The 25,382-nt window shown below is 43.6% G+C and overlaps 1 protein-coding gene across 1 annotated transcript in view; it reads right to left on the reverse strand.

Annotated features, from left to right (window-relative positions):
- Window positions 1-25,382, reverse strand: part of LOC106609815 (thyrotropin-releasing hormone-degrading ectoenzyme) — a 436,096-nt gene that overhangs the window by 95,426 nt on the left and 315,288 nt on the right. The window contains 1 exon segment of the mRNA XM_045722407.1: window positions 9,206-9,393. Within this exon segment, the coding sequence (XP_045578363.1) occupies window positions 9,206-9,393 (188 nt within the window).

Raw genomic sequence — 25,382 nt, forward strand, 5'->3', positions numbered from 1 at the left:
GGCCTCATCACATCAAGTGGAGCTCGGGCCTCATCACACCAAGTGGAGCATCGGGCCTTAAGCATGTGTATTGATGTCTGAGACTGCCATTATATTAACAACACACCTAGATATGCTGCCATTATATTAACAACACACCTAGATATGCTGCCATTATATTAACAACACACCTAGATATGCTGCCATTATATTAACAACACACCTAGATATGCTGCCATTGTATTAACAACACACCTAGATATGCTGCCATTGTATTAACAACACACCTAGATATGCTGCCATTGTATTAACAACACACCTAGATATGCTGCCATTATATTAACAACACACCTAGATATGCTGCCATTATATTAACAACACACCTAGATATGCTGACATTATATTAACAACACACCTAGATATGCTGCCATTATATTAACAACACACCTAGATATGCTGCCATTATATTAACAACACACCTAGATATGCTGCCATTAACAACACACCTAGATATGCTGCCATTAACAACACACCTAGATATGCTGCCATTATATTAACAACACACCTAGATATGCTGCCATTAACAACACACCTAGATATGCTGCCATTATATTAACAACACACCTAGATATGCTGCCAGTAACAACACACCTAGATATGCTGCCATTAACAACAAACCTAGATATCTTGCCATTAACAACACACCTAGATATGCTGCCATTAACAACACACCTAGATATGCTGCCATTAACAACAGACCTAGATATGCTGCCATTAACAACAGACCTAGATATGCAGCCATTGTATTAACAACAGACCTAGATATGCTGCCATTAACAACAGACCTAGATATGCTGCCATTAACAACACACCTAGATATGCTGCCATTAACAACACACCTAGATATGCTGCCATTAACAACACACCTAGATATGCTGCCATTAACAACACACCTAGATATGCTGCCATTAACAACACACCTAGACATGCTGCCGGTCTTCCTACCATATGGAGAGTGATGGATATACCCTTCCTGCATACCTTGACGTAATTTCATATAACAGAATTTCACAAATTGCTGGGGTTACAACTCTACTACTGCGACGTCCACTTCCCCCCCAGTGTTCACCCCCACTTCACCCCCAGTGTTCACCCCCATTTCACCCCCAGTGTTCACCCCCACTTCACCCCCACCTCACCCCCAGTGTTCACCCCCACTTCACCCCCAGTGTTCACCCCCACTTCACCCCCAGTGTTCACCCCCCATTTCACCCCCAGTGTTCACCCCCACTTCACCCCCAGTGTTCACCCCTACTCCGCCCCCAGTGTTCACCCCCACTTCACCCCCACTTCACCCCCAGTGTTCACCCCCACTTCACCCACAGTGTTCACCCCCAGTGTTCACCCCCACTTCACCCCCAGTGATCACCCCCACTTCACCCCCAGTGTGCACCCCCACTTCACCCACAGTGTTCACCCCCAGTGTTCACCCCCACTTCACCCCCAGTGTTTACCCCCACTTCACCCGCGGTTTTCATTTATGGATCAAAGAAGACAGTTTATCAAATCAAATCACATTTTATTTGTCACATGCGCCGAATACAACAGGTGTAGACCTTACCGTGAAATGCTTAGTTACAAGCCCTTAACCAACAACGCTGTTCAAGAAATAGAGTTAAGAAAATATTTACTAAATAAATTAAAACATTTAATAAAAAGTAACACAATAAAATTACATAAAAATAACAAGGCTTCTTAATAAGACTATTTGCATTGACACCCCCCCCCACACGTACTGTACATATTACCTCAATGAACTATTTTAATGTTGCTCTTTCATTATTTGTTATTTTTCAATTTCTTCTTTTTGAATTAATTATTTTTTACTTCAGTTTATTTTAGTAAATACTTTCTCAACAGTTTTTGTTCTTAAAACTGCATTGTTGGTTAAGGGTTTGTAAGTAAGGTCTACTACACCTGTTGTATTCAGCATTTCACTGTAAGGTCTACTACACCTGCTGTATTCAGCATTTCACTGTAAGGTCTACTACACCTGTTGTATTCAGCATTTCACTGTAAGGTCTACTACAGCTGTTGTATTCAGCATTTCACTGTAAGGTCTACTACACCTGTTGTATTCAGCATTTCACTGTAAGGTCTACTACACCTGTTGTATTCAGCATTTCACTGTAAGGTCTACTACACCTGTTGTATTCAGCATTTCACTGTAAGGTCTACTACACCTGTTGTATTCAGCATTTCACTGTAAGGTCTACTACACCTGTTGTATTCAGCATTTCACTGTAAGGTCTACTACACCTGTTGTATTCAGCATTTCACTGTAAGGTCTACTACACCTGTTGTATTCAGCATTTCACTGTAAGGTCTACTACACCTGTTGTATTCAGCATTTCACTGTAAGGTCTACTACACCTGTTGTATTCAGCATTTCACTGTAAGGTCTACTACACCTGTTGTATTCAGCATTTCACTGTAAGGTCTACTACACCTGTTGTATTCAGCATTTCACTGTAAGGTCTACTACACCTGTTGTATTCAGCATTTCACTGTAAGGTCTACTACACCTGTTGTATTCAGCATTTCACTGTAAGGTCTACTACACCTGTTGTATTCAGCATTTCACTGTAAGGTCTACACCTGTTGTATTCAGCATTTCACTGTGAGGTCTACTACACCTGTTGTATTCAGCATTTCACTGTGAGGTCTACTACACCTGTTGTATTCAGCATTTCACTGTGAGGTCTACTACACCTGTTGTATTCAGCATTTCACTGTAAGGTCTACTACACCTGTTGTATTCAGCATTTCACTGTGAGGTCTACTACACCTGTTGTATTCAGCATTTCACTGTAAGGTCTACTACACCTGTTGTATTCAGCATTTCACTGTAAGGTCTACTACACCTGTTGTATTCAGCATTTCACTGTAAGGTCTACTACACCTGTTGTATTCAGCATTTCACTGTAAGGTCTACTACACCTGTTGTATTCAGCATTTCACTGTGAGGTCTACTACACCTGTTGTATTCAGCATTTCACTGTAAGGTCTACAGCTGTTGTATTCAGCATTTCACTGTGAGGTCTACTACACCTGTTGTATTCAGCATTTCACTGTAAGGTCTACTACACCTGTTGTATTCAGCATTTCACTGTGAGGTCTACTACACCTGTTGTATTCAGCATTTCACTGTGAGGTCTACTACACCTGTTGTATTCAGCATTTCACTGTAAGGTCTACTACACCTGTTGTATTCAGCATTTCACTGTAAGGTCTACTACACCTGTTGTATTCAGCATTTCACTGTGAGGTCTACTACACCTGTTGTATTCAGGTACATGTAAAAAAGAAACAGTTTGAGGTGAGTAATCACTGTTCTGGTGTCCAGAAGAGTTGGTTCAGAGCCTGTAAAACAGCAGCCATCCCTCCAGCGCCAATTAGAGAGAGAGAGAGAGAGAGAGAGAGAGAGAGAGAGAGAGAGAGAGAGAGAGAGAGAGAGAGAGAAAAAAGAAAAGAAAAGAAAGGGAGAGAGGAAAGAGGGAGAGGTATGAGGGAGAGAGGAAAGAGGGAGAGGTATGAGGGAGAGAGGAAAGAGGGAGAGGTATGAGGGAGAGAGGAAAGAGGGAGAGGTATGAGGGAGAGAGGAAAGAGGGAGAGGTATGAGGGAGAGAGGAAAGAGGGAGAGGTATGAGGGAGAGAGGAAAGAGGGAGAGGTATGAGGGAGAGAGGAAAGAGGGAGAGGTGTGAGGAGAGAGGAAAGAGGGAGAGGTATGAGGGAGAGAGGAAAGAGGGAGAGGTGTGAGGGAGAGAGGAAAGAGGGAGAGGTGTGAGGAGAGAGGAAAGAGGGAGAGGTATGAGGGAGAGAGGAAAGAGGGAGAGGTATGAGGGAGAGAGGAAAGAGGGAGAGGTGTGAGGAGAGAGGAAAGAGGGAGAGGAGAAAGGGAGAGAGGAAAGAGGGAGAGGAGAAAGGGAGAGAGGTGTGAGGGAGAGGTGTGAGGCAGTCTGCTAGTTTACCTATTGATTCCTTAAAAGCCTTTTCTCATTATTGCCCAGTGCAGGCCAAGGTGGCCAGCTGTGATGGGCTGGGGGAATTTAAAGGGTTAATGGTGTTTACCAGTTTTAAATGAGAGAGCTGGGGTGTTTGAGTCACCACTAGCAGTCCTGTTTGTTGTTTCTTTCTCCAGTAAGCTTTCAGAAGAAGCACGCTAAGACCGAAAAAACAAGTCTAGCAACGGCAGGTGAGGACGGGAGATAAAGGTTGCCATTGACAACCGAGAGGGGGTTTACGTGCCCTGTCAGTACAGTACGTGCCCTGCAGAAGAGCATTTTAGAAATATTATGGAGGCCTCCATTGGACAGGCTACATTAACTACAGCCTTCAGTGGTGTGAAGTTTTCCCCTACATTATCTACAGCCTTCAGTGGTGTGAAGTTTTCCCCTACATTATCTACAGCCTTCAGTGGTGTGAAGTTTTCCCCTACATTATCTACAGCCTTCAGTGGTGTGAATTTTCCCCTACATTATCTACAGCCTTCAGTGGTGTGAATTTTCCCCGATTATCCTTTTCCCCTTCCTCCCTGTCTTAGGATGCAGAGACGATGTCCCTTGCCTCTCCTCTCCTCGCTTATCCCTCTCCTCGCCTCGCTAGCGGCCTTGCCGGCCCGAATCAGAGGAACACGAGGGAGGGAAACCAGATTGGTTCAGAATGAATTATTAACGTCACCTTCATGGAAGATTAAACTAATCCATCCACATGTTGCCAGGACTTCTCCTGAACACTACTGCTACTGAACACAGCTCTACCCTCTGAACACAGCTCTATCCTTCTGAACACAGCTCTATCCCTCTGAACACAGCTCTACCCTCTGAGCACAGCTCTACCCTCTGAACACAGCTCTACCCTTCTGAACACAGCTCTACCCTTCTGAACACAGCTCTACCCTCTGAACACAGCTCTACCCTTCTGAACACAGCTCTACCCTTTTGAACACAGCTCTACCCTTTTGAACACAGCTCTACCCTTCTGAATACAGCTCTACCCTTCTGAGCACAGCTCTACCCTTCTGAACACAGCTCTACCCTTCTGAACACAGCTCTACCCTTCTGAAAACAGCTCTACCCTTTTGAACACAGCTCTACCCTTCTGAATACAGCTCTACCCTTCTGAACACAGCTCTACCCTTCTGAACACAGCTCTACCCTTCTGAACACAGCTCTACCCTCTGAGCACAGCTCTACCCTCTGAGCACAGCTCTACCCTTCTGAGCACAGCTCTACCCTCTGAGCACAGCTCTACCCTCTGAGCACAGCTCTACCCTTCTGAACACAGCTCTAGCCTTCTGAGCACAGCTCTACCCTTCTGAACACAGCTCTACCCTTCTGAACACAGCTCTACCCTTTTGAACACAGCTCTACCCTTCTGAATACAGCTCTACCCTTCTGAGCACAGCTCTACCCTTCTGAACACAGCTCTACCCTTCTGAACACAGCTCTACCCTTCTGAGCACAGCTCTACCCTCTGAGCACAGCTCTACCCTTCTGAACACAGCTCTACCCTTCTGAACACAGCTCTACCCTTTTGAACACAGCTCAACCCTTCTGAATACAGCTCTACCCTTCTGAACACAGCTCTACCCTTCTGAACACAGCTCTACTCTTCTGAACACAGCTCTACCCTAATGAATACAGCTCTATCCTTCTGAACACAGCTCTACCCTTCTGAACACAGCTCTGTCCTTCTGAGCACAGCTCTATCCTTCTGAACACAGCTCTACCCTTCTGAGCACAGCTCTACCCTTCTGAACACAGCTCTACCCTTCTGAGCACAGCTCTACCCTTCTGAACACAGCTCTACCCTTCTGAACACAGCTCTACCCTTCTGAACACAGCTCTACCCTTCTGAACATAGCTCTACTCTTCTGAACACAGCTCTACCCTAATGAATACAGCTTTACCCTTCTGAACACAGCTCTACTCTTCTGAACACAGCTCGACCCTAATGAATACAGCTCTATCCTTCTGAACACAGCTCTACCCTTCTGAACACAGCTCTAGCCTTCTGAGCACAGCTCTATCCTTCTGAACACAGCTCTACCCTTCTGAACACAGCTCTAGCCTTCTGAGCACAGCTCTACCCTTCTGAACACAGCTCTACCCTTCTGAACACAGCTCTACCCTTCTGAACACAGCTCTACCCTTTTGAACACAGCTCTACCCTTCTGAATACAGCTCTACCCTTCTGAGCACAGCTCTACCCTTCTGAACACAGCTCTACCCTTCTGAACACAACTCTACCCTCTGAGCACAGCTCTACCCTTCTGAACACAGCTCTACCCTTCTGAACACAGCTCTACCCTTTTACATTTACATTTTAGTCATTTTAGCAGACGCTCTTATCCAGAGCGACTTACAGTAGTGAATGCATACATTTCAAACAATTTCATACATTTTTTTCTGTGCTGGCCCCCCGTGGGAATCGAACCCACAACCCTGGTGTTGCAAACACCATGCTCTACCAACTGAGCTACATGGAAGGCTGAACACAGCTCAACCCTTCTGAATACAGCTCTACCCTTCTGAACACAGCTCTACCCTTCTGAACACAGCTCTACTCTTCTGAACACAGCTCTACCCTAATGAATACAGCTCTATCCTTCTGAACACAGCTCTACCCTTCTGAACACAGCTCTGTCCTTCTGAGCACAGCTCTATCCTTCTGAACACAGCTCTACCCTTCTGAGCACAGCTCTACCCTTCTGAGCACAGCTCTACCCTTCTGAACACAGCTCTACCCTTCTGAGCACAGCTCTACCCTTCTGAACACAGCTCTACCCTTCTGAACACAGCTCTACACTTCTGAACACAGCTCTACCCTTCTGAACACAGCTCTACTCTTCTGAACACAGCTCTACCCTAATGAATACAGCTCTATCCTTCTGAACACAGCTCTACCCTTCTGAACACAGCTCTAGCCTTCTGAGCACAGCTCTATCCTTCTGAACACAGCTCTACCCTTCTGAACACAGCTCTAGCCTTCTGAGCACAGCTCTACTCTTCTGAACACAGCTCTACCCTTCTGAACACAGCTCTACTCTTCTGAACACAGCTCTACCCTAATGAATACAGCTTTACCCTTCTGAACACAGCTCTACCCTTCTGAGCACAGCTCTACCCTAATGAATACAGCTCTACCCTTCTGAACACAGCTCTGCATAAGCGAGAGAGAGAGATATAAGATTGGGTTTTATTAGTCACATGCACAGGGACCCAGATGTAGTTGCAGGGTACAGTGAAATTCTTCAGCTGCGAGCTCCGACATTGCAGGTGTGAATAAAACATGCAAATGAAACAATACAAACTTTAACAATAGTATATACATATTTACAACAAAAGAGAAAGAGAGAGAGAGATCATCTGGGCGAGAACAGTTTAGTAATACAGTAGACCTGATCGGCAGCTGTCTGTTACCTCCACTGTGTGGACAGGAGAAGACTAGTTGTCTGTTACCTCCACTGTGTGGACAGGAGAAGACTAGCTGTCTGTTACCTCCACTGTGTGGACAGGAGAAGACTAGCTGTCTGTTACCTCCACTGTGTGGACAGGAGAAGACTAGCTGTCTGTTACCTCCACTGTGTGGACAGGAGAGGACTAGTTGTCTGTTACCTCCACTGTGTGGACAGGAGAAGACTAGTTGTCCGTTACCTCCACTGTGTGGACAGGAGAAGACTAGCTGTCTGTTACCTCCACTGTGTGGACAGGAGAAGACTAGTTGTCTGTTACCTCCACTGTGTGGACAGGAGAAGACTAGTTGTCTGTTACCTCCACTGTGTGGACAGGAGAAGACTAGCTGTCTGTTACCTCCACTGTGTGGACAGGAGAAGACTAGTTGTCTGTTACCTCCACTGTGTGGACAGGAGAAGACTAGTTGTCTGTTACCTCCACTGTGTGGACAGGAGAAGACTAGTTGTCTGTTACCTCCACTGTGTGGACAGGAGAAGACTAGTTGTCTGTTACCTCCACTGTGTGGACAGGAGAAGACTAGCTGTCTGTTCCCTCCACTGTGTGGACAGGAGAAGACTAGTTGTCTGTTACCTCCACTGTGTGGACAGGAGAAGACTAGTTGTCTGTTACCTCCACTGTGTGGAAAGGAGAAGACTAACTGTCTGTTACCTCCACTGTGTGGACAGGAGAAGACTAGCTGTCTGTTACCTCCACTGTGTGGACAGGAGAAGACTAGCTGTCTGTTACCTCCACTGTGTGGACAGGAGAAGACTAGTTGTCTGTTACCTCCACTGTGTGGACAGGAGAAGACTAGTTGTCTGTTACCTCCACTGTGTGGAAAGGAGAAGACTAGTTGTCTGTTACCTCCACTGTGTGGACAGGAGAAGACTAGTTGTCTGTTACCTCCACTGTGTGGCCAGGAGAAGACTAGTTGTCTGTTACCTCCACTGTGTGGACAGGAGAAGACTAGTTGTCTGTTACCTCCACTGTGTGGAAAGGAGAAGACTAGTTGTCTGTTACCTCCACTGTGTGGACAGGAGAAGACTAGTTGTCTGTTACCTCCACTGTGTGGCCAGGAGAAGACTAGTTGTCTGTTACCTCCACTGTGTGGACAGGAGAAGACTAGTTGTCTGTTACCTCCACTGTGTGGACAGGAGAAGACTAGTTGTCTGTTACCTCCACTGTGTGGACAGGAGAAGACTAGCTGTCTGTTACCTCCACTGTGTGGACAGGAGAAGACTTGTTGTCTGTTACCTCCACTGTGTGGACAGGAGAAGACTAGCTGTCTGTTACCTCCACTGTGTGGACAGGAGAAGACTAGTTGTCTGTTACCTCCACTGTGTGGACAGGAGAAGACTAGTTGTCTGTTACCTCCACTGTGTGGACAGGAGAAGACTAGCTGTCTGTTACCTCCACTGTGTGGACAGGAGAAGACTAGCTGTCTGTTACCTCCACTGTGTGGACAGGAGAAGACTAGCTGTCTGTTATCTGCACTGTGTGGACAGGAGAAGACTAGCTGTCTGTTACCTCCACTGTGTGGACAGGAGAAGACTAGTTTCTTCATACATGGTATTAGCTTCTCGCTTTGCACTCTTTGTTGTTGTGGAAGTGAGACCAATAAAATAATAATAATAATAACAATAATAATATAAAGAAGGGTTAAAAACCCAAATAAAAAAGTCTGCAGTCCTCAGCTGACAGTACCTACCTTCTGTTGAAAAGGTCAGGGTCTCTGATCTTGGCGTCCCTGTCGTAGACAAAGTGTTCCTGTGTGATGGTGACGCTGTGGTCCAGACTGTAGTTCTTACTGATGGTCACAACAGGATAACCCATCTGGAGGGTCCAGCAGTCCATCACCTCCTTAATGTTGATGTCCTTCCCTTCCTTCTGCATGGCCTGGGGGGATATGAGGAATCAATTAACCAATTAACCATTTAATCAGTCAGACATTGGTCTGTCGGTCAAATCAAATCAAATGTTATTGGTCACTTACACATATCTTACAGATATCCAGATAATGCTTGTGTTTCTAGCTCCAACAGTGCAGTAATACATAATGCTTGTGTTTCTAGCTCCAAAAGTACAGTAATACCTAATGCTTGTGTTTCTAGCTCCAACAGTACAATAATACCTAATGCTTGTGTTTCTAGCTCCAACAGTACAGTAATATATAATGCTTGTGTTTATAGCTCCAACAGTGCAGTAATACATAATGCTTGTGTTTCTAGCTCCAAAAGTACAATAATACCTAATGCTTGTGTTTCTAGCTCCAACAGTACAGTAATATATAATGCTTGTGTTTATAGCTCCAACAGTACAGTAATATATAATGCTTGTGTTTCTAGCTCCAACAGTACAGTAATATATAATGCTTGTGTTTATAGCTCCAACAGTACTGTAATATATAATGCTTGTGTTTATAGCTCCAACAGTACAGTAATACCTAATGCTTGTGTTTATAGCTCCAACAGTACAGTAATACATAAAGCTTGTGTTTATAGCTCCAACAGTACAGTAATACATAATGCTTGTGTTTCTAGCTCCAACAGTACAGTAATATCTAATGCTTGTGTTTATAGCTCCAACAGTACAGTAATATATAATGCTTGTCTTTCTAGCTCCAACAGTACAGTAATATATAATGCTTGTGTTTATAGCTCCAACAGTACAGTAATACCTAATGCTTGTGTTTATAGCTCCAACAGCAAAGTAATATATAATGCTTGTGTTTATAGCTCCAACCGTACAGTAATACCTAATGCTTGTGTTTATAGCTCCAACAGTACAGTAATACCTAATGCTTATGTTTATAGCTCCAACAGTACAGTAATATATAATGCTTGTGTTTCTAGCTCCAACAGTACAGTAATACCTAATGCTTGTGTTTCTAGCTCCAACAGTACAGTAACATATAATGCTTGTGTTTCTAGCTCCAACAGTACAGTAATACATAATGCTTGTGTTTCTAGCTCCAACAGTACAGTAATATATAATGCTTGTGTTTACAGCTCCAACAGTACAGTAATACCTAATGCTTGTGTTTATAGCTCCAACAGTACAGTAAAACCTAATGCTTGTGTTTATAGCTCCAACAGTACAGTAATACCTAATGCTTATGTTTATAGCTCCAACAGTACAGTAATACCTAATGCTTGTGTTTCTAGCTCCAACAGTATAGTAATATATAATGCTTGTGTTTATAGCTCCAACAGTACAGTAATATATAATGCTTGTGTTTCTAGCTCCAACAGTACAGTAATATATAATGCTAGTGTTTATAGCTCCAACAGTACAGTAATATATAATGCTTGTGTTTATAGCTCCAACAGTACAGTAATATATAATGCTTGTGTTTCTAGCTCCAACAGTACAGTAATATATAATGCTTGTGTTTATAGCTCCAACAGTACAGTAATATATAATGCTTGTGTTTCTAGCTCCAACAGTACAGTAATATATAATGCTTGTGTTTATAGCTCCAACAGTACAGTAATATATAATGCTTGTGTTTCTAGCTCCAACAGTACAGTAATACATAATGCTTGTGTTTATAGCTCCAACAGTACAGTAATACATAATGCTTGTGTTTATAGCTCCAACAGTACAGTAATACCTAATGCTTGTGTTTATAGCTCCAACAGTACAATAATACCTAATGCTTGTGTTTATAGCTCCAACAGTACAGTAATACCTAATGCTTCTGTTTATAGCTCCAAAAGTACAATAATACCTAATGCTTGTGTTTATAGCTCCAACAGTACAGTAATATATAATGCTTGTGTTTTTAGCTCCAACAGTACAGTAATACATAGCTAAGAAATATCCGAACGAGCCAAAGTCACTGGACAAAAATATAAACGTAACATGCAACAATTTCAAAGAATTTACTGAGCTACTGCTCATATAAGAAAATCAGTCAATTGAAATAAATTCATTAGACCATAATCTGTGGATTTCAGATGACTGGAAAGTATTCAAACCCCCTTGACTTTTTCCACATTTTGTTACGTTACAGCCTTATCCTAAAATGTATATTAAAAAAAATCTACACACAATAACTACATAATGACAAAGCAAAAACTGTTTTTTAGACATTTTTGCAAATGTATTAAAAATAAAAAAATAAAAATCACATTTACACAAGTATTCAGACCCTTTAATCATTACTTTCTTGAAGCATCAATTCTTCTTGGGTATGACGCTACAGGTTTTCAGGCCAAAGACTTCAATCTTGGTTTCATCAGACCAGAGAATCTTGTTTCTCATGCTCTGAGAGTTTTTATTTTGTATTTTAATTAACCTTTATTTAACTAGGCAAGTATGTTAAGAACAAATTCTTATTTACAATGACGGTCTACACGGTCGCTTTGTCATTATAGGATATTCAGTATGGATTGCTGAGGATTTTATATTTTTATCCATTTTAGAATAAGGCTGTAACGTAACAAAATGTGGAAAAAGTCAAGTGGTCTGATTACTTTCCGGAGGCACTGTATATGCATCCTAAAGAAAAGGTAGGGCCATGGATTATAAAACCAGCCAGTATCTGGTGTGGCCACCATTTACCACATGCAGAGCAACACATCTTTGAATAGAGTTGATCAGGCTGTTGATTGTGGCCTGTGGAATGTTGTCCCACTCCTCTTCAATGGCTGTGTGAAGTTTCTGGATATTGGCGGGAACTGGAACACACTGTCGTATACGTCGATCCAGATAATGGCTGGAGCAGAATATGAATATGTGGAGTGGTATCAAATACATCAAACACATGGTTTCCATGGTTTCCATGTGTTTGATGCCATTCCATTCGCTCCGTTCCAGTCGTTATTATGAGCCGTCTTCCCCTCATTAGCCTCCACTGATACTGATGTATATAATGGTGTGAAATAGACAGTATGGAGAGTATATACATTAATAGAAAAGCCTATATACTGTACATATGAAGGTGTTTAGCTTGTCGGGAGGCGAGGTGTCGGTGTCCGCGACGTGGCTGGTTTTCCCTTTATCAACCTTGATTGTCTGGAGTCCCTGCCACATATGTCTCGTGTCTGAGTCATTGAATTGCGACTCCACTTTGTCCATGTACTGTCGTTTTGCCTGTTTGATTGCGTTACAGAGGGCATAGCTGGTCGGTTTGTACACGTCCATGTTCCAAGTCAAATTGCATTGGTTTGTACTTTCAGGTTTGCGCAAATGATGTCATCTTTCCATGGTTTATGGTTTGGATAAATTGTAATCATCACAGTGGGAACAACATCCTCTATGGACTTCCTGATGAACTCAGTCAGTGTATACATTGATATTATTTTCTGAGGCAACACAAACATTTCCCAGTCCATGTGATCACAACTTTCTTGAAGGCATAGTTTTTGATTGGTCACACCAACGTTTGACAGTCCTTACAATGCGTCCTTCCTGTTAAAATTTCTGCCAATAGGAGGGGAGGAGCAAAATGGAGGCGTGATCTGATTTGCTGAAGGTAGGGCGGGGGAGGGCCGTGTAGCCGCCCCAGAAGGGGAAGTAGCACAGGAGATTGGTTGATAGAACTTTGGATGCTTTTTTCTACGATTTCTTGTATTAAAGTCCCCAGCTACAGTCAATGCGGCTTCAGGATATGTGGTTTCCATTTATCAGTGTAGTTCTTTGAGAGCCATAGCAGTGTTGGCTTGGGGGGGAACATACACGGTCGTGAAGATGACCAAAGAAAATTATCTCAGGAGGTAATGAGGTCGCCATTTGATGGTGATGTATTCCAGATCAGGAGAACAAAAGGACCTGCGTTCCTGTACATTACCACCATGAGTAGTTAATCATGAAACATAAAACTCCACCTTTTCTTTTCCCAGGAGAGTTCTTTCTTCCTGTCCGCGTGATATATGGAGAACCCCACAGGCTGACTGTATGGGGACTGTATATCTGGAGAGAGCCATGATTCCATAAAACAGAGTACGTTACAGTCCCTGATGTTTCTCTGGAAGGAGATCCTCGTCTGCTTTATTGTACAGAGACGGAACGCAGGCCAATAATACACCCGGAAGCGATGGATGGTATGCACGCCTCCTGAGTCTGACTAAAAGCCCTCTCCTTGTTCTTCTTCTGCAGCGACGGTGTCTTGGAGCAGCACCCAGGATGAATGGAACTGCCTCAGGGAGTTTAAACAAAGGATCCAATACAGGTAAATTGAATTTCTGATCTAAATGCTGGTGAGTGACCGCCGATCTAAAAGTTATTTACGGCTGTAGGTAATTATGCAAGAAATGTTCTGAGCAAATAATGTAAGAAATAACACAGAAAAAAAATACAATATACTGTAAAGTTGGCTAGGAGCTACAAACAGGACGACCATGTCTGTTGCCACCATCTAGTACTATCATTCAGTCTGTCATTACTAGCAGTACTATAATTTAGTCAGTCAGCCATTCTGTCAACCAGCCAGTCATTCAGTCAGCCAGTCATTCAGTCAGCCATTCAGTCAGCAGTCAGTCAGTCAGTCAGTCAGTCAGTCAGTCAGTCAGTCAAACGATCAAGTAATTGCATTTTTGCTCAGGTACTTTTATGTCCATCAGAGGGGTCAATTCCAATTCAATTCCTGCCAGTTAAATTTGAAATGGAATTGCCCCATAGTACTGCAATTCAATGATTGAAATGACTGGAATTTAAATGATCCCAATTGGGATTGATCCCTGATGTCCATTTAGTCAATATATTGTTTGATTAGTCAGCAGGTAACCAGTCAGCTCATCAACAAGTGAATCAGTCTCTAACTCAGCCATTCCCATGTGGACTCCATGTAAACACTGTAGCAATCTGATGAGGTCTGATGTTACACAGCTGTGTGTGTGTGTGTGTGTGTGTGTGTGTGTGTGTGTGTGTGTGTGTGTGTGTGTGTGTGTGTGTGTGTGTGTGTGTGTGTGTGTGTGTGTTAGTGAGGTGATCGCTCCAGTGAGTGTGTGTGTGTGTGTGTGCGTCTGCGGGAAGTCATCGTTCCAGTGTTAAATGTCTAGTCTGTGCTGGAGCCACAAAAGTCCAGGTACATTTCTAATGTCTGGGAAACCATGAGAGCTCACTGCTAAATGTATTGAAACAGCATCGCTGGAATGGACTGATTGGGGAGAGGAGGGGAGAAGAGGAGGAGGGGAGGGGAGGAGGGGAGGAGAGGAGGAGGGGAGGGGAGGAGGGGAGAAGAGGAGGAGGGAGGGGAAGAGGAGGAGAGGAGGAGAGGAGGAGAGGGCCGGGGAGGAGGAGGGGAGGATGGGAGGAGAGGAGGATGGGGGGAGGAGGTGAGAAGAGGAGGAGGGGAGGGGAAGAGGAGGAGAGGAGGAGAGGGCTGGGGAGGAGGAGGGGAGGATGGGAGGAGAGGAGGATGGGGATGTTTGGGTAGGGAACGCAGTCAGAGCGACTCGCTTTGACACCTCACCACAGCAGCACTCGAAATCAGAGTGGTAAATTTGTAGCCTGCCGCCAATGCAGCACCTAGCCCGAGGAAAGGACCTCAGGCCAGGACCAAACCACAGAACCTCAGCCTGGCTCCCCCTGAATCCCAACACATACCCAAAGGCTACTGTCCTCCCTGCTCTCCACTCTCTCTCTCCCTTGCTTGCCCCCCCCTCTCTCTCGCCCTCCCTTCTCTCTCTCTCTTGCCTCCCCTCTTTCACTCTCTTGCCACCCCCCTCTCTCTTCTCCCTCTCCCTCCCTCCCTCTCTCCCTCTCCCCCTCTCTCTCTCCCTCTCTAATTTAGTGAACAGTTCAGTGTTAGCTCAATGTGGATGGATAATTAAAAGAGATCTAAAGTGGTGCTGAAAGGAAGTAGATGGACATCCTCAAGGAAGTAGATGGATATCCTCGAGGAAGTAGATGGACATCCTCAAGGAAGTAAATGGACATCCTCGAGGAAGTAGATGGACATCCTCGAGGAAGTAGATGGACATCCTCGAAGGGAATTAGATGGACATCCTCGAAGGGAAGTAGATGGACATCCTCGAGAAAGTAGATGGACATCCTCGAGGAAGTAAATGGACATCCTCTAGGAAGTAGATGGACATCCTCAAGGAAGTAGATGGACATCCTCAAGGAAGTAGATGGACATCCTCAAGGAAGTAGATGGACATCCTCAAGGAAGTAGATGGACATCCTCAAGGAAGTAGATGGACATCCTCCAGGAAGTAGATGGACATCATCAAGGAAGTAGATGGACATCCTCCAGGAAGTAGATGGACATCCTCAAGGAAGTAGATGGACATCCTCCAGGAAGTAGATGGACATCCTGTAACGGATCTTCTTAGAGAAGTGGAGGAGTCAGGCGCAGGACACAGGGATGAAGGTAAACAAAACGTGTTTACTAAAATATTCAATCCATCTTCTCATAAAAATACGTAGTCTTGAGAAAACACCTCCAACTACACTAAACGGACAAACAATCACCGACAAGACAAACAGGAAATGCAGAGGCTTAAATAATGAACATAATTAGGGAAACTCAAAACAGGTGTACACAATAAAGACAAAACCAAACGAACAGTGAAACATCGATCGGTGGCAACTAGTAAGCCGGTGACGTCGACCGCCGAACGCCGCCCGAACAAGGAGAGGGGTCGACTTCGGCGGGAGTCGTGACACATCCTCAAGGAAGTAGATGGACATCCTCCAGGAAGTAGATGGACATCCTCGGTACAAAGTGGACGGGAATTCTAAACGTAACAAGAGAAACGTAAGACCTTAATTAAAAACTTGCGATTCAGAATCAGTTAGTTGGGTTATAAAACTCCTCTGATGTCCTATGTTTTAAAAAAGGAGAACTAATACATCAAAGACTGGACAGTTTTTTTAAATGTTTTACAGGTGGGTGGTGTAGTGTAATATTGGCGAAGACTATGCAGAGGTGCCACCCTGAATAGTAAACTCAGCTTCTATATCTTCACCTGTGTTGGTCAGACTATAATAATAGAGTTTGTTCAGTGTCGCGTAATCTCTAATCCTTGATCTGTAATCCAGCGCCACCAAGGACCATGCGTTAAATACAAGGGATTATTAGTATTAGTATTGCCTCTGTCAATTCAGTCTGCTTTCCAAATAGGACATTTTGTTCATGCTACACCTGCTTTAGGATGACTAGATTAGCAGAATAAAGCTTTTTTGGGGGGGAAATTGGCAATAATGATACATAATTGCTTCACAGCGCTTGCCAGGGCAATAATTGACGTGATCAGAAGATCTTTTAGATTTGTCATCATCCATCTGTGAGAATAATGTCGTGTAAACCTGTCATAGTTTGACAAGTTCTCTATTCAGATGAAGCACCGGTACTTGTAATTATCTGGAAATTAGCCATCCTTCCTCTCAGTATCTAAAACAAGACGTGATATTTCAGCTCCCGCTTTAAAGGAAGTTCAGTTTATAAAGGCCTTCATAATGCCTTCATGAGGACTACATAAATGCGTTTGTTACAGAGCATCTATAACCATATGTCATGCTTTATAAAGGGTTCACAAATGTGGCACAACTTTGCGACATAATCACCAATGTCAAATGTGACATAACCCACTATGGTGAATATGATAAAAACATGCTTTATAAAGGGTGACATGTTGTGCTGCAGGATTCCAACACTCTCTAAAGTGAAGTCACATTAATCACATTACACCTAATCTCATTCCCAGACACTTCCTGGCCAAATGCACCGAACGTCTGTTGGCCCAACACATCAAATGTGGCCTTGATTAGTTAGGGTTAAATTGTGGAAATGTTTAGCCATAATTATAACTTTGTGGCTGTGTTAAATAGTGACGACCAGACGGAATGTTTTTGCTAGCAAAGGATGACACATACTTTACTCAGTGAGGTCACTCCCATATAATTCTATGGTCCCTCCCACTAAGGCCAACTCTGAATGGTTGGTATGCCAGGCTTTTATGTGCTGTGTGTCCAATAGCCTGGAGACGACGATACACAAAGAAACACTGACCGTGATGAAAGCCACCAACCTAAGGACATTGACAGTGGCTTTCTTCCGGACGCAAGTTACATGTTCCTCAGTACACAAACACAACAATATAACGAGCCACACCGCATGGTGCTGGGCCCAGTTGATCATACCCTGATGAAGACAGCTTGGCTGTCGAAACGTTGGACATTACATTTTTGCATCTGAGCTCCTAGGGTGTGCTGCTCTCCCTTATTTCCCAGTCAGGTCTTTGACACATTCCCCCCACTGAAAGATTAGCCATTAAAATGTTGGCGCCATTGTAACAGGTTGTAATCAAGCACTGGTCGCCATAGGAACAGAGGAGGAATACCTGGTGAGGTAGTCTCAGGTTGGACTAGTCCAAATCATCTTGGTTCTGACACACACACACACACACACACACACACACACACACACACACACACACACACACACACACACACACACACACACACACACACACACACACACACACACACACACACACACACACAGCTTCGCATGTCTATCAACCCATTTAAATCCCTCTCACACTCTACAGTAACTTACTTTCAAGTCAGACCACTTTGGTAAACATTTTAACATTTTTAAAACAATATCAAAACATTAAGTTTCAAAAATGACATCGAACAGTACACAGGGCTCTGAATAACGTAGCTTTTCCCTGAGCTGGCGTACAAATGGTTCGTGCCTCTCTGCCTGCTGGAGGTACTGAAGGGTTGGTTCCAACTTTAAAAGTAACCACAAAGAAAGTTAGCAGGTCTGTGAGGAAATGCCTTTGTCACACCATCTGGAAAAAGGCATTTCTGTGCTTTATTATTTTATTTATTTATAATTTATTTAACTAGACAAGTTAGTTAAGAACAAATTCTTATTTACAATGACGCCCTACCCCGGCCCAACCTTCCCCTGCCCCAGACGACGCTGGGCCAAATTGTGCTTGCACCAGAAATACTCTGAATGGGGAAATGGGAAACTCCATTCGATTCGTACTATATTCATCTTTCATTTACAAAACTCATGATATGACTTTGAGACATGGCTGTATCTAACGTAGCTAGTTAGTGAAGTCTGAAATTATTTGAAATAACGATTGTGGTAGTTACAGTATGTAATCTAACTCAACACGTAACTACTACAAATTAATTTAAATTACAATAAAATATAGCTTAACTAACTAGGACATTTTGTTAATGCTACAGTGGCACCACAAATGAGTATTTGATTTGCGAACTTACAGCGCTACAGAAACACCGCTAACCAAACAACACAGTGCAGGGCAAGCGGACTGAATTAAAGGCCAACTACACTCAAAAATCTATGTTTCTTAGAGAACTCAAAAGTCATTCCCTGACGTGGTTCAAGCATTGTTGTAAACACAGAAAATCACATTTTGTTGTTTTTCTATTACAAACGTGTGAGGAAAATGGGGGAAATCCGAAACCTGGAAAAACAAAACAGAGAAAACGGAATTTGGAGAAAAAAAATACTGAATTTAAAAGGCAGTATCACTTTTTTTTGCTGTGTATGACTGCACTTTAGAATGTGTCATCCTGCACCACGGCATTTTGGGGGAAGTTGAGGTCAGGTCCAATATTGGCTATGCATCCAGGAGGGAATAAGGTTGGGTCATCCTAGAAATGCTTTACAGTAATATAATTTAATTTATACAATTTACCAGCCGCTTTTATCCAAAGCAACTTTCAGTCATACGCGTATACATTTTTATGTATGGGTAGTCATGACAACCGAACCCACTATCCCGGTGCTGCAATTCTCTACCAAGATGCATGACAATGTTATAATGCTTTGTGAAGCCTTCATATGATTTATATGAGCCTTTATGAAGCAGTGCTTCTGCCATCCTTTATAAAGCACAGATTTATTTGACATAGGGGATTATGTCACATTTGACATTGGTGGTTATGTCACACAGTTACGCCACATTTATGAAGTCTTTATAGAGCATGAGATACGGTTATAGATCATTTGTGACACGTTTATGTTGTGTTTATGAAGGCTTTATGAAGCCTATTATAAGCTATACGTCATTTAAAGCGGGACTGTTGATCATGGCTTTGAACACACAAACACAAACAAACACACTTTCTGTATCCTCTGAGACATATTGACAGGGGGAGTAAGCCAGGATAGACCAGCCATGCTGCCAGTGATCCTGGGCTTCCCTTCACAAAAGGCTTTGTGCCCGCTTCACATGGCAGATTACTGATGCAAATTGGTTCTCATGAATAGCCCGACGGAAAGCTGTGAATATCAGCGTTCATTGAATTAATTGGCCGTCACAGACGATTGATGACGCGTAGATGTGTCAATGGGACAAACAGAGTAAGTGAGAAGTGAAATCCTCTTTATCAGTCAAAGGTTTGCCTATCTCATGTCTTTAGTGCTTCCAGTACTTACCCCTATAGGGGTAGACAGACAGATCATTACCTATTCATAGGGATACAATGGGTGATTGAAGTGGTGACAACAACAGTGAAATATCTGGGCTGCATGTTGCAAGAGATCTCGGCAGAGAGTACGTTTCAAATTGCCAAGTATTGCACATCGTTGTAGTTCTAAATGATGTATTATAACCATTGAGTTCAGCTCCCAGGGCTTTGTCTACAGATCTCATTACAGTAGTGGAGGTGTGAGGAGAGAACTGAGGCTGCTTGGTCCTTCATGGTCAGATTGAATGCTTTGACAACAAGGACTCCCACCTCAACAATTCAACGTGACTGATGGAAAGGCAGTCAAATGTGTGTCATGCAGATTCCAGTGATGTGGATAGCAGCACAAAGCAATACGACTGTTATTTACCAGACAGAACCCAGGTCCTGACTCTCTGTTATTTACCAGGCAGAACCCAGGTCCTGACTCTCTGTTATTTACCAGGCAGAACCCAGGTCCTGACTCTCTGTTATTTACCAGACAGAACCCAGGTCCTGACTCTCTGTTATTTACCAGGCAGAACCCAGGTCCTGACTCTCTGTTATTTACCAGGCAGAACCCAGGTCCTGACTCTCTGTTATTTACCAGACAGAACCCAGGTCCTGACTCTCTGTTATTTACCAGGCAGAACCCAGGTCCTGACTCTCTGTTATTTACCAGGCAGAACCCAGGTCCTGACTCTCTGTTATTTACCAGGCAGAACCCAGGTCCTGACTCTCTGTTATTTACCAGACAGAACCCAGGTCCTGACTCTCTGTTATTTACCAGGCAGAACCCATGTCCTGACTCTCTGTTATTTACCAGGCAGAACCCAGGTCCTGACTCTCTGTTATTTACCAGGCAGAACCCAGGTCCTGAGCTTTGTTTGGTCAGGCACAGAGGTAATGCATCAAAAATAAAACACACCTGTTAGCAATGCAGGAATGGAACGATATCTATATATACACTGCTCAAAAAAATAAAGGGAACACTTAAACAACACAATGTAACTCCAAGTCAATCACACTTCTGTGAAATCAAACTGTCCACTTAGGAAGCAACACTGATTGACAATAAATGTCACATGCTGTTGTGCAAATGGAATAGACAACAGGTGGAAATTATAGGCAATTAGCAAGACAACCCCCAATAAAGGAGTGGATGTGCAGGTGGGGACCACAGACCACTTCTCAGTTCCTATGCTTCCTGGCTGATGTTTTGGTCACTTTTGAATGCTGGTGGTGCTTTCACTCTAGTGGTAGCATGAGACGGAGTCTACAACCCACACAAGTGGCTCAGGTAGTGCAACTCATCCAGGATGGCACATCAATGTGAGCTGTGGCAAGAAGGTTTGCTGTGTCTGTCAGCGTAGTGTCCAGAGCATGGAGGCGCTACCAGGAGACAGGCCAGTACATCAGGAGACGTGGAGGAGGCCGTAGGAGGGCAACAACCCAGCAGCAGGACCGCTACCTCCGCCTTTGTGCAAGGAGGAGCAGGAGGAGCACTGCCAGAGCCCTGCAAAATGACCTCCAGCAGGCCACAAATGTGCATGTGTCTGCTCAAACGGTCAGAAACAGACTCCATGAGGGTGGTGTGAGGGCCCGACGTCCACAGGTGGGGGTTGTGCTTACAGCCCAACACCGTGTAGGACGTTTGGCATTTGCCAGAGAACACAAAGATTGGCAAATTCGCCACTGGCGCCCTGTGCTCTTCACAGATGAAAGCAGGTTCACACTGAGCACGTGACAGACGTGACAGAGTCTGGAGACGCCGTGGAGAACGTTCTGCTGCCTGCAACATCCTCCAGCATGACCGGTTTGGCGGTGGGTCAGTCATGGTGTGGGGTGGCATTTCTTTGGGGGGCCGCACAGCCCTCCATGTGCTCGCCAGAGGTAGCCTGACTGCCATTGGGTACCGAGATGAGATCCTCAGACCCCTTGTGAGACCATATGCTGGTGCGGTTGGCCCTGGGTTCCTCCTAATGCAAGACAATGCTAGACCTCATGTGGCTGGAGTGTGTCAGCAGTTCCTGCAAGAGGAAGGCATTGATGCTATGGACTGGCCCGCCCGTTCCCCAGACCTGAATCCAATTGAGCACATCTGGGACATCATGTCTCGCTCCATCCACCAACGCCACATTGCACCACAGACTGTCCAGGAGTTGGCGGATGCTTTAGTCCAGGTCTGGGAGGAGATCCCTCAGGAGACCATCCGCCACCTCATCAGGAGCATGCCCAGGCGTTGTAGGGAGGTCATACAGGCACGTGGAGGCCACACACACTACTGAGCCTCATTTTGACTTGTTTTAAGGACATTACATCAAAGTTGGATCAGCCTGTAGTGTGGTTTTCCACTTTAATTTTGAGTGTGACTCCAAATCCAGACCTCCATGGGTTGATACATTGGATTTCCATTGATTATTTTTGTGTGATTTTGTTGTCAGCACATTCAACTTTGTAAAGAAAAAAGTATTTAATAAGATTATTTCATTCATTCAGATCTAGGATGTGTTATTTTAGTGTTCCCTTTATTTTTTTGAGCTACACACTACCGGTCAAACGTTTTAGAACGTTTTAGAACACCTACTCATTTTCTTTATTTGTACTATTTTCTACATTGTGAAGACATCAACACTATGAAATAACACATTTGGAATCATGTGGTAACCAAAAAAGTGTTAAACAAATCTAAATATATTTTATAATTGAGATTCTTCAAATAGCCACCCTTTGCCTTGATCACAGCTTTGCAAACTCTTGGCATTCTCTCAACCAGCTTCACCTAGAATGATTTTCCAACAGTCTTGAAGGAGTTCCCACATATACTGAGCACTTGCTGGCTGCTTTTCCATCACTCTGCGGTCCAACTCATGCCAAACCATTTCAATTTGGTTGAGGTTGGGGGATTGTGGAGGCCAGGTCATCAGATGCAGCACTCTCCTTCTTGGTAAAATAGCCCTTACACAGCCTGGAGGTGTGTTGGGTCATTGTCCCACTAAGTCCAAACCAGATGGGATGGCGTATTACTGCAGAATGCTGTGGTAGGTATGCTGGCTAAGTGTGCATTGAATTCTAAATACATCACAGACAGTGTCACCAACAAAGCACCCCCGCACCATAAAACCTCCTCCTCCATGCTTCAAGGTGGGAAATACACATGCAGAGATCATCCGTTCACCCACACAGAGTCTCACAAAGACAGCAGTTGAAACCAAACATCTCCAATTTGGACCAGTCTAATGTCCATTGCTCGTGTTTCTTGGCCGAAGCAAGTCTCTTCTTCTTATTGGTGTCCTTTGTTAGTGGTTTCTTTGCAGCAATTCAACCATGAAGGCCTGATTCACACAGTCTCCTCTGAACAGTTGAAGTTGAGATGTGTCTTTTACTTCAACTCCATGAAGCATTTATTTGGGCTGCACTTTCTGAGGTTGGTAACTCTAATGAACTTAACCTCTGCAGCAGAGGTAACTCTGGGTCTTCCTTTGCTGTGGCGGTCCTCATGAGAGCCAGTTTCATCATAGCGCTTGATGATTTTTTGCGACTGCACTTGAAGAAACTTTCAAAGTTCTGAAAATTTTCCCTATTGACTGACCTTCATGTCTTAAAGTAATGACGGACTGTCGTTTCTCTTATTTCTCTGCTTATTTCAGCTGTTCTTGCCATAATATGGACTTGGCCTTTTACCAAATAGGGCTATCTTCTGTATACCACCCCTACCTTGTCACAACACACCTGATTGGCTCAAATACACTAAGGAAAGAAATTCCACAAATTCCCTTTTAATAAGGGACACCTGTTAATTGAAATGCATTCCAGGTGACTACCTAATGAAGCTGGTTGAGAGAATGCCAAGAGTGTTTAAAGCTGTCATAAAGGCAAAGGGTGGCTATTTGAAGAATCTCAAAAAAATTCCTTTCTTAAGTCAGTTAGGATCACAACTTTATTTTAAGAATGTGAAATGTCAGAATAACAGTAGAGAGAATGATTAATTTCAGCTTTTAGTTATTTCATCACATTCCCAGTGGGTCAGAAGTTTACATACACTCAATTAGTATTTGGTAGCATTTCCTTGAAATTGTTTAACTTGGGTTAAACGATTCGGGTAGCCTTCCATAAGCTTCCCACAATAAATTGGGTGAATTTTGGCCCATTCCTCCTGACAGAGCTGGTGTAACTGAGTCAGGTTTGTAGGCCTCCTTGCTCGCACACGCTTTTTCAGTTCAGTTCTGCCCACAAATTTTCTATAGGATTGAGGTCAGGGCTTGTAATTGCCACTCCAATACCTTGACTTTGTTGTCCTTAAGCCATTTGCCACAACTTTGGAAGTATGCTTAGGGTCATTGTCCATTTGGAAGACCCATTTGCGACCAAGCTTTAACTTCCTGACTGATGTCTTGAGATGTGGCTTCAATATATCCACATAATTTTCCTCCCTAATGATGCCATCTATTTTGTGAAGTGCACCAGTCCCTCCTGCAGCAAAGCACCCCCACAACATAAAGCTGACCCCCGTGCTTCACGGTTGGGATGGTGTTCTTCGGCTTGTAAGCCTCCCCCTTTTTCCTCCAAACATAATGATGGTCATTATGGCCAAACAGTTCTATTTTTGTTTCATCAGACCAGAGGACATTTTTCAAAAAAGTACGATCTTTGTCCCCATGTGCAGTTGCAAACCGTAGTCTGGCTTTTTTTATGGAGGTTTTGGAGCAGTGGCTTCTTCCTTGCTGAGCGGCCTTTCAGGTTATGTCGATATAGGTCTCATTTTACTCTGGATATAGATACTTTTGTACCTGTTTCCTCCAGCATCTTCACAAGGTCCTTTGCTGTTGTTCTGGGATTGATTTGCACTTTTCGCACCAAAGTATGTTAATCTTTAGGAGACAGAACGCGTCTCCTTCCTGAGCGGTACGATGGATGCGTGGTCCCATGGTGTTTATACTTGCATACTATTGTTTGTACAGATGAACGTGGTACCTTCAGGCATTTGGAAATTTCTCCCAAGAATGAACCAGACTTGTGGAGGTCTACAATTTCTTGACTGATTTCTTTTGATTTTCCCATAATGTCAAGCAAAGAGGCGCTGAGTTTGAAGGTAGGCCTTGAAATATATCCACAGGTACACCTCCAATTGACTCAAATTATGTCAATTAGCCTATCAGAAGATTCTAAAGCCATGACATCATTTTCTGGAATTTTCCAAGTTGTTTAATGGCATAGTCAACTTAGTGTATGTAAACTTCTGACCCACTGGAATTGTGATAAAGTGAATTATGAGTGAAATAATCTGTCTGTAAACAATTGTTGGAAAAATTACTTGTGTCATACACAAAGTAGATGTCCTAACCGACTTGCCAAAACTATAGTTTGTTAACAAGAAATTTGTGGAGTGGTTGAAAAACTAAATCAAATCAAATCAAATTGTATTTGTCACATACACATGGTTAGCAGATGTTAATGCGAGTGTAGCGAAATGCTTGTGCTTCTAGTTCCGA

This window comes from Salmo salar, chromosome ssa07 (assembly GCF_905237065.1).
Source record: "Salmo salar chromosome ssa07, Ssal_v3.1, whole genome shotgun sequence".
In the NCBI taxonomy this organism is placed as follows: Eukaryota; Metazoa; Chordata; class Actinopteri; order Salmoniformes; family Salmonidae; genus Salmo; species Salmo salar.